This window comes from Pseudorca crassidens, chromosome 2 (assembly GCF_039906515.1).
Source record: "Pseudorca crassidens isolate mPseCra1 chromosome 2, mPseCra1.hap1, whole genome shotgun sequence".
Classification (NCBI taxonomy): Eukaryota; Metazoa; Chordata; class Mammalia; order Artiodactyla; family Delphinidae; genus Pseudorca; species Pseudorca crassidens.
The window spans coordinates 129,136,805-129,148,878 of record NC_090297.1 but is presented as its reverse complement, the minus strand read 5'-3'; the positions used below and the strand labels follow the sequence as shown (position 1 = coordinate 129,148,878).

The window sequence follows — 12,074 nt, the reverse complement described above, 5'->3', positions numbered from 1 at the left end:
GCCACCAGGGAAGTCCCTCAAAACCTTTTACAAACAATATTTTAAAGAGGAAAGTAGATCTTGTTAATGTTTATAGAGCGCATTCATAGAGTGTTTACCATGGGCTGGGCACCATGACAAGTGTTAATGTACTAATTATTCATTAGTAATAATTCATTTCATCTGCACAACAAGAGTATGAGGCAGGCCCTCTTATTATCCCCATTTAATAGATGAGAAAACCAAGGCACAGAGAAAGAAATGACTTGCCCAAGATAACACAGCTAGTAAGTGGCAGAGCCAGAATTTAACTTAAGTAGTCTGACTTAAGAACCACCATTTCATATTACAAGAGAAGAAACATGGAGTAGTCAAGCTGGCTGCTGTAAATAGGCTTTTTTGTGTGCTATGTTTTTTTCATTCTGAGAATTGAGCACTGCCTATTCGTGGACCAAGCAGAACTCGGTTTCTAAGGAATCTGCACTGAGAACTGAGATATAGAAATGTCACCAGCTTACAGTGATGAAGGGCTGTTGCTGTCTAAGAGCAAATAATAAGAGGCCTGCTAAGGAAAGCTGCTCTGTGTAAGTTCTACTGTACCCTTAGTTAAATATGTGTAGATCTTAACAATGTGAATAAACGTTTCCATATGTTTGAGCTCTTTATAGACCAGGGAAAAAGGATAAATAACTCTTAATCATTTGCCTTCCAAGTGCCATTTTAGCTTAAGAAAAATTCAAGAGGAAAGAACAGGTTTTTTGTTTTTTTCCTTTCAAGTTACCATTCATATCCATGTAACTAATAACTTGTCAGTAATAAAAACGTTATAGCAAGAACATTGCTCTTGGAAATGAATCTTGGAACACAGTAGATAGAGAAAAGGTACTGTAATGCTAACATGCTATTATTCTCTCCTGCTGTAGCTGGGTAACAACAAAAGTAACAAGCTAAGGTAACAACAAAAAATATGATATAACAGTGTGTGTGACTGGTTGTAAACATCAAAATAGTTCAAAAGACTATAGGACTATTCGAGGGCAGAGTCTTGGAAAAGTGAAGAAAAGTACCTTCATCCCAAAGCGAGTGTCAGGTTTATCAGTTCCATAGGTGGCCAACGCCTCAGCAAAAGTCATAGAAGGAAAAGGAACCACCACAGGATCTCTGTCACTGGGCCATGAATACTGGAGCAAACCCTCAATTAGACTCTGGATGCCAGTCTGTTCTACAAAGGACATCTCTATGTCAATCTGAAACCAAAACAACATATGGAAACTAATTTGAAGAGCCACAATATTAGTATATACATACATATTTATATATTTCTCTTGTTTCAAATTACCATTGGATTCTGTTCTTAATACATGGGGAAGCAGGTTAAATATTACTGTACATCTAATGCTTTACATACATCAAACTGTTAGTTCCCACAACTATCTCATGGCTTAAGGCTCAGAGAGGCTAAGTGACTTGCCTGATGATGTACAGTTACATTACATTTGATCTTAGGTTTGTCCAACTCCAAATCTTATGGTTTTTGTGCTGATTACTGATTTCTGTACCATACTAATTAATATGATATCATACAGAAACTAAATCATAATAGTTTTGATGACGCTGACCAGATAAATAGATTAAATATCAACATACAGAATTGTCTGTTTTAGTGCACAAGAGATTTTTTTTTTTTTTTGCGGTACGCGGGCCTCTCACTGCTGTGGCCTCTCCCGTTGCGGAGCACAGGCTCCGGACGTACAGGTTCAGCGGCCATGGCTCACGGGCCCAGCCGCTCCGCGGCATGTGGGATCTTCCCGGACCGGGGCACAAACCCGTGTCCCCTGCATCAGCAGGCGGACTCTCAACCACTGCGCCACCAGGGGAGCCCACAAGAGATTTTTTTAAAGAACTTTGTCATATCATGACCATTAAAACACTGTAGGAATCTGTCATTCCTTAGTTTATGACCATATTCTTTATAAATGGATCAAAAATTAAATAACTAATGCCTCAACTGTAGGTTAGTTTAATTAAATATCTGATAGATAAAATGTAATGAGAAATATATATAATTTCTATCCTGGTTTTGACATTCTTGGCTGTAGCAAGGCTGAATCAGTAAGAGATGAGTGAATATAACTTTGTACCTGAGTAAATTCGGGCTGTCTGTCTGGTCTTGATCCTTCATCTCGATAACATCGGGCAACCTGAAAATATCTACAAATGGAAAATAGTGTTAATTGAGTCAGGATTCTAGAAACACACACACACTTTCCCCCAAAAGTTCCTGGCAATGCAGGGTACAAAATAATAATGATACTAAAAGGGCATAAGAGATTTTAAAATTCTTTATGATGCTCTAATCTAGTCAGATACATAGTTGACCCATGAGAAGTTAACTGCTCAATATATTGTCTTACAAATATACAATGGCACCTTTGGATATTCATATATTAGACTGACATGCAAGGCAGTCCATGCTTCTTTATACACACTTTTTTGCTTCAGCCAAACTGAAATACTCACTGCTCCATGAATACACTTGAGCTTTCCTGTGCTATGCCATTCCAACTCTCATCTTCATCTGCTGAAATGCAGCTCTGTCCCAGAAGGCCTAGTTCCCAAAGTTTTTAATGATATTTCCCAAAACAATATAATTTCAAACTTCTTAATACAACTAATTTGCAACGCTCAACATACTTATTTTTGGTTTACATCACAGTTGATTTTAATATCCTATTTTGTCTTACTAGATTCATTAGCTCCTTGAGAGCAAAACCTATTCTTTTTTGTTTTTAACCCCCTACCCCATCTACTAGCATAGAGCTTTGTACACGATGGTCACCCAATAAATCTTTACATAATGACTACACATTTTTAGGGTATTTTACAAGTATTTTCCAAACTCTCATACATTTTCAAACCTTCTTTTAAGAGATTAGACAATTTTGTGTTTCCTTTTCCCCTTTCTTCCCCCTGTTTTCCTTTTCTGACCAGTACTATCATAAAGAAAGCTCACCTGTCTAAACCACCAACCATCAGAAGCTGCTTAAACTGCTGAGGACTCTGAGGGAGAGAATAAAACTTTCCAGGTTCCCTGGATGGTATTACAAACTCTTTTGCACCCTTTGAATGAGAGAGAGGGAGAGCAGAGATATTATTAAAAAGCAAATTCAAGAACTGGCAGAAGTCAATACTTCAGTTCATCAATGAAATCAACTAAAGAGCAAGGTTCCCACAATGACAGATCATTTCTTGCTCATCCTTTAGTCCCCAAAAGGCTTGCACATAGTAGGCTTTAAATATTTGTATACAGCAAGTATTAAATGTATGCTTGTTGAAATGAATGCCCAATCCTGTTACTAGCTAAAAAGGATTTTGTGCGTCAATTCCTATTCAAGTAATTCCTAACTGCTTTTCTAAATTTAAACTATAATTTTATAAGTCCAGAGACTGTATAAATATCAGTGTTTGAAAATGTCAGTTCTTAATGAACAATGGATTTATTTTTATTTATTTATTTTTCAATGGATTTATTTTTAATGAACCAATTCATTATTGATTTGTAGCTATAAACCTCAATAGAAAGAAAATGATGTAGGATTAAAGGATTCTGACTAAAAGTACTAACCCATATAATTTGCTCAACTCTTAAAATACCTAGTTAGTGTGAACATCCTAAGGCAGTAAAATAAATAAAAGAAATAGAACTAAGGGAATATAAAAGCAAGTGGTCCAGTTTCATAACTAACAGGACATTATTAGTAGGCTGATTTAAGGAATATACATACCCCTGGAGTCCTTTTAAATAATGTTGGTGTTTCTATATCCACAAACCCTAAAAAGAGAGAAATATCGGAATTTAATAGATGGGAATTTACCAAATATGATGTCTACAATACAGTCCAACAAATCTGAGGCTACCCTTTAATTAGGAATTTTGACTGAAATAAGCTATGAAGCATATTGATTCTGGTTTCTACAAACTCAAGAGGGAAGCTGAAGATTTTCATAAAATCCTATTCTGTTCATAAAGCTGGTAATTTTGTAATGAAATAATTCTGTTTGATAGATTCTGTGTACTGAACTGTTATGGTTTTCCTTGTGTTCTGCTAGTGTAGCAAAAATAACACAAATATAGTAGAAAAAAACCCAGGACTGACTGAAGAGTCTAGTTTCATTCACATGACATTTTTGAGCTCCCAACAAATGATGTACAAGCCTGATAAAGAATTAAGAAAACTTACAGATAACAACCAAAGGGCTGGTCCACCTTCAACAGTGATGGTAAATACTTAGACAACATTAACAGGCACTATCACCTTTAAAAGGCTGTATTTATGACCCAGTAGGGAACTAAATTATGTTTTATGTTACTAAATTATGTTCTAGGATAAAACACGTGGAAATTACTGTTTCTTCCCTTACCATGTAGATTACAGAGATATTCCCGCATTTTCATGACCATCTGGGACCTCAGTCGCAGGTTATACTGCATTTGGACACCACGCAAATCTAAGTAGCGATACCGCAAACGAAGAGCCTCTGTTTTCTAAACAAATTTAAAGCTTTTTATGTTTAAATATTTTTCAAATATTAAAAAGATATTAACTTTAGATACAGATTGTGAATTTTTAAGAACTTTAGCTCTATCTTTAGCTTCCACCATTTGTGCACACACACCACCATCCTTAATTCCTATGACTTCTAGGCTTGTTACTAGCATAGATTTTACATTTTTCAGTGAACCACACTTCATTGACTGAAATTTGCCTACCTTACTAAACATTTATTCATTCTTTTTTTTCCGCCTTTTTTCTTTTTGACCACGTGGCTTGCGGGGTCTCAGTTCCCCGGCCAGGGATTGAACCCGGGCCATGGCCATGAAAGCCTGGAATCCTAACCACTAGGCCACTAGGCCACCAGGGAACTCCCTACCCATTCATTTTTAAGCCTGGAGTTTAATCCTGAAAAAAAAAATGTAAAGATTTCAAAGATCATTAGAAAATATATACCAGGGCCAAAAACAGCCACGACTTTATGACCTGGATGGGACGACAAGTTTAAGAAATGCAAGCGAACAGCAGACGAATCTCTACAGCTGTACTAGTAGGAACACAGTGATAAGGTCTGCTTATTTTCAAGGCTGGAATTCTCTGCATCCCTCCTGTGCTGACAACCTTTTCCCCTGGAATAGTTTATTTCTTTGATACTAGAAATAGAAATAGAAGAACTACCTGTCATTTCTCTTTCTAAAAGCTTAGAGCTGGTGGAAAACTGCATATTTCCTTTTTTTCCCCACAACAAGGTCAACTCTGTAATTATACTGCTTTTTCTAATTAAAATATTAAGTACTGGGAACTCAATTGTAAGACTAAGTGGCCATGCAATTAAAAAAATCCTTTATAGATTAGTTTATAAATTAGGTATATATAAGTCTACAACTGTAGACAGTTGTGACAAAGCTGAAAATTAGCTGGGCTTACATATCCAGTGTTGTCTAGCTTCCTCAAAGAACATCCTAAATTACAGTAATCATATTTATATGCCTTATAAACATTTTATCACTGTTAGAGGCTTAAACTTAATATATGCAGGATCTCCTATGCCATGTGGCCATTTCTAAGGTAAACATAAATTTCCTCTCAAAATGTAAAACCATAGCAACAAAATGGAACAAATAACACCTAAGTCTCAAAGACAACCTTGTTTCCAGCTGTCTGAAAAAACATTCTAGGTGTTCAGGAGCTGCAACAGCTTAAAGAACTGTTGATATTTAAGAACAGTTCACCAGGAAATTGTAAAACTAACAGAATAATTCATGATATAGCTATAACACGCTTAATTTTGTAGAAGTTAAACTTTTTCTTTAAAAAACTCTGAAAACACTTTACTGGTTATCAACATTTTCTAGATACTCTATTTTATTAGTAACAGAGGACGGCACCTTCACGAAGTCCTTAATTTCAAAGGGCAGCTTCTTGCAGGAATTCAGAAGTTTAGCTGTTTTAACTTTGATTTCAATCTCACCTGTTGGCATTTTCTTAAAGAGAGAAAGAGAGAAAAGACCTATTTTAAAAATCACTCATCAGGACATGTACACAGTGAATATTTATAAAACACAAGCATTTATTTACATATGTAAAACACGGGGTATTTATAGTGTATAGTCTAAAACATAAATGTCTGTGTACGACTTTGACATTCTTATGTATATCTGTGGTTGATGAGCTCATTACCAAATGTCTTAACATGCATATTTACATAGGTGTTTACGTTTGCAGTGAAGATTTTAAAATCTGTAGGTTCATTTGTAGAACCTGCAGAGCTTTAGTGCTGGATATCTAATAGATACTCAGTCGCTGTTGCCTGAATGTGTTGACAGACAGTGCCCATGTACACAGGTAAAATTTAAATAGACAGTTTCTAAATTACTAACTGGATTCTCTTGTCCTGGAGGTCGAGAAATTACTGTGCCAGACACTTGCACCACAGATTCCATGGGGGCTTCACATAAAATCTTCTTCACAGAAGCAGCCGACTACAGAATAAGAGGGGAAAATAGTTCCAACAAATAAATGAACTTAAAGGACTCTGCAGCAACTGTAGATTATGGCTTAGAAAAATGTTAATACTCATAGCTTAATTGCAATAAATACTGGGGCTTCTCTTAATGACTTTATTAAAGAATTTGGTAAACTGCATCCCCATTTTGACTCCGTATAATACAGCAAGTAAAACTATTAGTTAAGAATTAAAATTTTTTTTCCTTAAAGGAAAATAAGGAGAAGAATGATTAATGCAAACAATTCCCACATACTTTAAAGGCAACTGTCTCCAGGATTAGCCTTAGGGGCAGTTAAATCCAAGAGCAATAATGGAGTCCAAAGTGAAGGAGTTCTCCTGGGTTAGCTATGCTCATCTCTGCATCCTGATCCCTGAAAGATAACCCATGGCTCTTTACTTACTTCAAACATTAAAAGCAGAGTAAATCTTATTTTTCTCAGGTGTACAAACATTTGTAAATATTACCAAAATAGAAACCAGTGACGTTCAGCAACATGATGAGAGTACTTTATTTTATCTGAATTTAATGGTAATTATTTTTTGAGCAGGTAGTACCTTCACATGGCTCAAATTCAAAGAGTATAAACAGATCTACAGTGAAAAGTCTCTCTCCAGCTCCTTAATTCCCCTCCCCAGAGATACCCAATGTTATGTGTCCTTCCAGGGACAGTTCATAACATACACACACATACACATGCCCTTTTTAGTACAGATAATATCACTCTACATGCTCTTCTGTATCCTGTTTTTATATCTAACAATATACCTTGGATTTTTTCCCATATTAGTACATAATAAGCTTCTTTAGTCTTTTCCATAGCTGTAAGGATGTACATTATTTTTTACACCAGTCTCTTATTGGGGAACATCTAGATTGTTCTTTCTTTTTCAAAAAAATTATTTATTTATTTATTTATTTATTTTTGGCTGTGTTGGGTCTTTGTTGCTGCACGCGGGCTTTCTCTAGTTGCGGCGAGCGGGGGCTACTCTTCGTTGCAATGCACAGGCTTCTCATTGCAGTGGCTTCTCTCATTGTGGAGTACGGGCTCCAGATGCGCGGGCTTCAGTACTTGCGGCACACGGGCTCTCAGTAGTTGTGGCTCATGGGCTCTAGAGCACAGGCTCAGTAGTTGTGGCACACGAGCTTAGTTGCTCCGCAGCATGTGGGATTTTCCCGGACCAGGGATCGAACCCGTGTCCCTTGCATTGGCAGGCAGATTCTCAACTACTGCGCCACTGGAGAAGCCCTAGATTGTTCTTTCGATTAAAAATATTTCAGCAGTGAATAACCTTGTATTTGTGTCATTTTGCATCTATGTAAGTCTACGTGTAAGATAGCTTTAAGATCATTGACTACAAGTGGAATGAATGGTTCAAAGGATATATGCATTTATAATTTTGATATTGCCATCCATAGAGCTAGTGCCAAGTTATACTCCCTCCAGGAATGTATGAGCACTTGTTTCCCCAAACACAGTGTGTTCTCAATCCAGTGCATAAAAAATAACAATTCTGTGTAGCTTTAATTCATATTTCTCTGCCTATGAGTGAAGTTGGGCATATTTTCATATGTCTACAGACATATAGAAAAATAGCCATTTATATTTTTTTTCTATAAATTTTATGTTCATATTCAGCACTGGTATTTTTTTAAAAAATTTTAATTGATTTGTAGTAGCCTTTTAGATATTAGAGAAATTAGCCCTTTGTCTGTGACATGAATTGCACATAGTTTTTCGCAGTTTGTCATCTGTTTTAATGTGGCTTATGGTAGTTTTAATTTTCATTAACAATAAACTTTTTTTTTTTTTTTTTTTCGCGATACTAGGGCCTCTCACTGTTGTGGCCTCTCCCGTTGCGGAGCACAGGCTTCGGACGCGCAGGCTCAGCAGCCATGGCTCACAGGCCCAGCCTCTCCACGGCATGTGGGATCTTCCCGGATCGGGGCACAAACCCGTGTCCCCTGCATCGGCAGGCGGACTCTCAACCACTGCGCCACCAGGGAAGCCCATAACAATAAACTTCTTAATTTGAAACCTCAAACATACTTATCCAACATGCTTCATTTATTCTAACCACAGCATCAAAGAGGCTTGGAGATAACAGGAGGAAACTTCTATTACCTCATCCTGAGGAATGATAACTTGAACAAGCCCATGGAAATCTCTTAGGACCAGGAAGATGTTTTGCCTGATTAATGAAGAAAGTGAACATATTAGGATAAAATCTTTGAGACCAAAATTTAAGCAGGCAAAACAAATAAAAAACCCATGCAATTTCACATGTTGCTTTTTTATAATAATATGCATTCATAGTTATATTTGTGTAATTATCTTGTAGCTTATTAATGAAAAAACTTTTTCGTTTACAATTTCAACTTTTAGTAGCTATATGTACAGCTTACTAATGCTATCCAGATGGCTTATTAATGAAAAGGCAGATTTTAAAACTTAAAAAAATTTATTGGCTTAAGTCTTTATAAGAAATTTGAATTAAAATTGGAAACTTTCCATATATTAAAATCCAAAGGTAAGATTTTAGCATATTAGAGACATCTGATTGGTCATTTTTTAAAATACGGCAATATAAAATCTCTTATTTTCCTAAAAATAAGATGTAATCTAAAATTTTCTAGAAGAGGTCCAGTACTAACTTAATACCTCTATAAGCCATCAAAAGGTCCCCCAAATCCCAATATTTTAGCATTCAACCAACATTTCTCATACAGTTCTTAGTACCAAGAAGAGGTACAGAAAGCCTCCTCAGATTTTCCTTCAGGAGATAAAATTCACCAAATGTATGGGTCAAATATCCACCCATTTGGGACATATTCTTTAGGAAAATCACTCAATCTATGTATTTTGGATCTCTTCATTGTGAATTAATGTTCCATTCAGGTATGTTCTGGAATATAGAGATGAACAACAACAATAATATGTCCTCTAACATTAAGGAATCATTGTTCATGTTTTTAGACTTTTTCTCTACCTAAATTTAGCAAAAACTATGCTTTTTTATGCTATGGAAGCTTACCAGCTTACCCAATTACTGGTCCTAGGCACTCTTCAATCTTAGTAAACCTAGGGACATTTCTGTCCCTTGGTGGATCATACTTATTATACCGTTCAACAGATGTTACTAGTACTTACTGGGAGTGACACTATTTGAGTCTTTCAAAACAAAAACAAAACTGAAAATTCAATGACTTCTGAGACTCCTACAGGAGTTGCAAAGCTTTTATGCTTCTGACTGGTTAAAAATTAATAGCAGTTTAAAATTGCCTTAGGAAAACCACCATCATGCATACGTAAAACACCTGCCTCTATCTACCTTCGGTACTGAATCCATCCACACAAGGTGACTTCTTGGCCTAAGTGAGAAGAACGCAACTCTCCACACGTGTTGGTCCGGGCAACAAAACTACTGAGTTCTTAAAGAAACGAAAAAAAGTAAGATTAAAAATATATCATTTGCACATTGTTTGAGGATAGACTCTCAAATCATACCATCTTTTTTCATATCAATGGATGAAATTTATAAAGTTGAAGAATGTAATCAATCACTATTAAATTTACCTGCAAATGTGTCAAAAGCCATGTGAATAACTATCTTAATGTAAATTTTTGCCTTGTGTTAAGAATATAAATATTTTTGATCACCCAGCATCTGCATTAACCTAAAACGCACTGTTCTTAATAGTGCACATTTCTTCCCCAAATGAAATAGGATCTTGGGAATTTCATAAATCTGACGGTGCAGTAACTGGTTGTAGTATGAATCTAGAGTGAAATAGTCACTTGTACATTTGAAAACTCTATTTAAAGTATTCTCAAGTATGAAAGAATTTTTTAGGCTTCTTATTCACAGCATGAGCTTAATGAATAGCCTATTCATGTGGTTACTTTTCTGCTCTTTTTAAATTCCAGGGAGAAAACTACATTATAAGAAATGAAGAGGGTGAATGATGTGCTTCTACACATAAAGCTATGCAGTCGAGACTAGGGGAAAAATGGAATAAGCACTCTTGCTGCAGAGAAAAGGAGGAAGGGCTGGGCTGTTCAGAGGACAAACCTCTTCACTACATTCACCTGGAATTCTCCTCTGTGAACTCAGTACCAGACTTCGGGAGAAAGAACCCCAGATCAGCTGTGTGGTCCTTCTAGTGGGTCTGGATAAACCCCTGTACAGCCGACTTAACCAACAGAACATGTTAGAGCCGCAGGATGGCGAGACGCTCAGGAATCTCACGCAGCAGGTGTTGGATGGCGGTCAAAAGTCAGTTTTGGAAATACACACAAATCCCTTAAAATGTTAGGAGTTCCCACTCTCTTATATTTAAGCCCTTGTCCGCTGAACATTCAAGAGCTCGTGTCGGCAAACTAGATAAATCTGCAGTCTTTGGGGCCTTTGGGGAAGTTGGGTAGGGGAAGGGCCTTTTAAAATCTTTGTCCCCTCTCAACGCATCCGTTTCACTTCTATTAACAAACAAAGCTTCGGCCTGAAGTGACAAGCGTACGATTCCATAGAGCAGCCAAGGCGGGACACCGCGGCCACGCAGAGGCAACACGGGGCCTGTCAGCAGGCGCACGTCCTTCCCATCCTTCCACGCTTCCTCGAAGGTTCCCGCGGGCAGAACCGGAAAACAGGGAGGAAAATCAGCCCCGCGTTTCAAATCTCCCAAACCTGGTGGCCGACCTTGGGTCTTCAGAAGGAGGAATGAAAGCAAATCCAAAATGTTTCTAGGGCCCGAAACCACACACAGATCGCCGCTGGGAGCCAAGCTGTCCTTTACCCACCCCACGAACAACCAAGATTACGGTGGAGGGAGTCAACCAATCAGAACAGAGGGAGTGCCGCCATCTTTACTACGGGCGGAAGTTTGAAGGACCGCTGAGCACCGGTAGAAAAGCGCGGAAGATGAACACCCCGCGATTAGGAAAGTAGACTTTAATGGTTAGAGCGCTCCCGTGCCCTCAGTTAAAATGGCAACCTTAGTTGCTTCACTGACTTGGAATCGGCGCCATGGAGGCGTCCAGCGTCCTGCCGCAGAGCGAGTCGGGAAACGATTTTAAACTGAGGAGGCGGCTGAACGCAAAGTTGCTGCTTCTCAACGGCGGGATTTTTGGAGCCGGCGTTGGCCCCTGAGGCCTCAGGTGGAGAGGGGCGCGTTGGGACACACTGCCCCTTGCCCTTTCCCTCCGTGGGCTGAAGCAGACTCCGCAGGAGCGAGGGTCGCGGAGCTGGGTGGCTGAGTCAGCGGAAATGTCCTTCCCGGCGTGAAGTGTCGGGCTCGGCTGGCGCCTGCGGGAGCGGAGGTCTCCTTACTGGGCCCGTTTGCGTCCGTTGTGATCCCAGCTGTGGTGGAGCGAGAGGGAATTTGGGAGCGCCAGGGTTTCCTCCGGACTTAACCCTTCGCTGTCATTTTGGCGGCTGTTTTACTTCAGGGGATTTCAGTTTCGACGTAGTTTTGGATCCAGACTTGAAGAATGATTCGTGAAGGGAATGGTTGACAGCGTCATCACGGCATTTTATTG

At 38.3% G+C, this 12,074-nt stretch overlaps 2 protein-coding genes across 8 annotated transcripts in view; one reads left to right on the top strand and one right to left on the bottom strand.

Annotated features, from left to right (window-relative positions):
* DARS2 (aspartyl-tRNA synthetase 2, mitochondrial) overlaps positions 1-11,358 on the bottom strand; it is a 24,491-nt gene extending 13,133 nt beyond the window's left edge. For 2 of the 5 annotated variants that reach the window (XM_067728673.1, XM_067728674.1), the window contains exons 1-10: positions 10,629-10,763; positions 9,871-9,970; positions 8,664-8,730; positions 6,413-6,514; positions 5,921-6,016; positions 4,402-4,525; positions 3,765-3,811; positions 2,993-3,099; positions 2,121-2,190; positions 1,047-1,226 (exon numbers count right to left, since the gene is read on the bottom strand). In XM_067728673.1, the coding sequence (XP_067584774.1) occupies positions 1,047-1,226; positions 2,121-2,190; positions 2,993-3,099; positions 3,765-3,811; positions 4,402-4,525; positions 5,921-6,016; positions 6,413-6,514; positions 8,664-8,730; positions 9,871-9,970; positions 10,629-10,749 (1,014 nt within the window). In that variant the 5' untranslated portion in view covers positions 10,750-10,763. Of the gene's footprint in view, positions 1-1,046; positions 1,227-2,120; positions 2,191-2,992; positions 3,100-3,764; positions 3,812-4,401; positions 4,526-5,920; positions 6,017-6,412; positions 6,515-8,663; positions 8,731-9,860; positions 9,971-10,628; positions 10,764-11,235 lie in introns of those variants that run through there. The other 3 variants (XM_067728676.1, XM_067728675.1, XM_067728678.1) reach the window with 3 other exon arrangements.
* The window catches only part of CENPL (centromere protein L), a 42,954-nt gene continuing 42,205 nt past the window's right edge, over positions 11,326-12,074 (top strand). For all 3 annotated transcript variants that reach the window (XR_010941219.1, XR_010941218.1, XM_067728690.1), the window contains exon 1: positions 11,326-12,074. The gene's annotated coding sequence lies outside the window, so the exon portion shown is untranslated.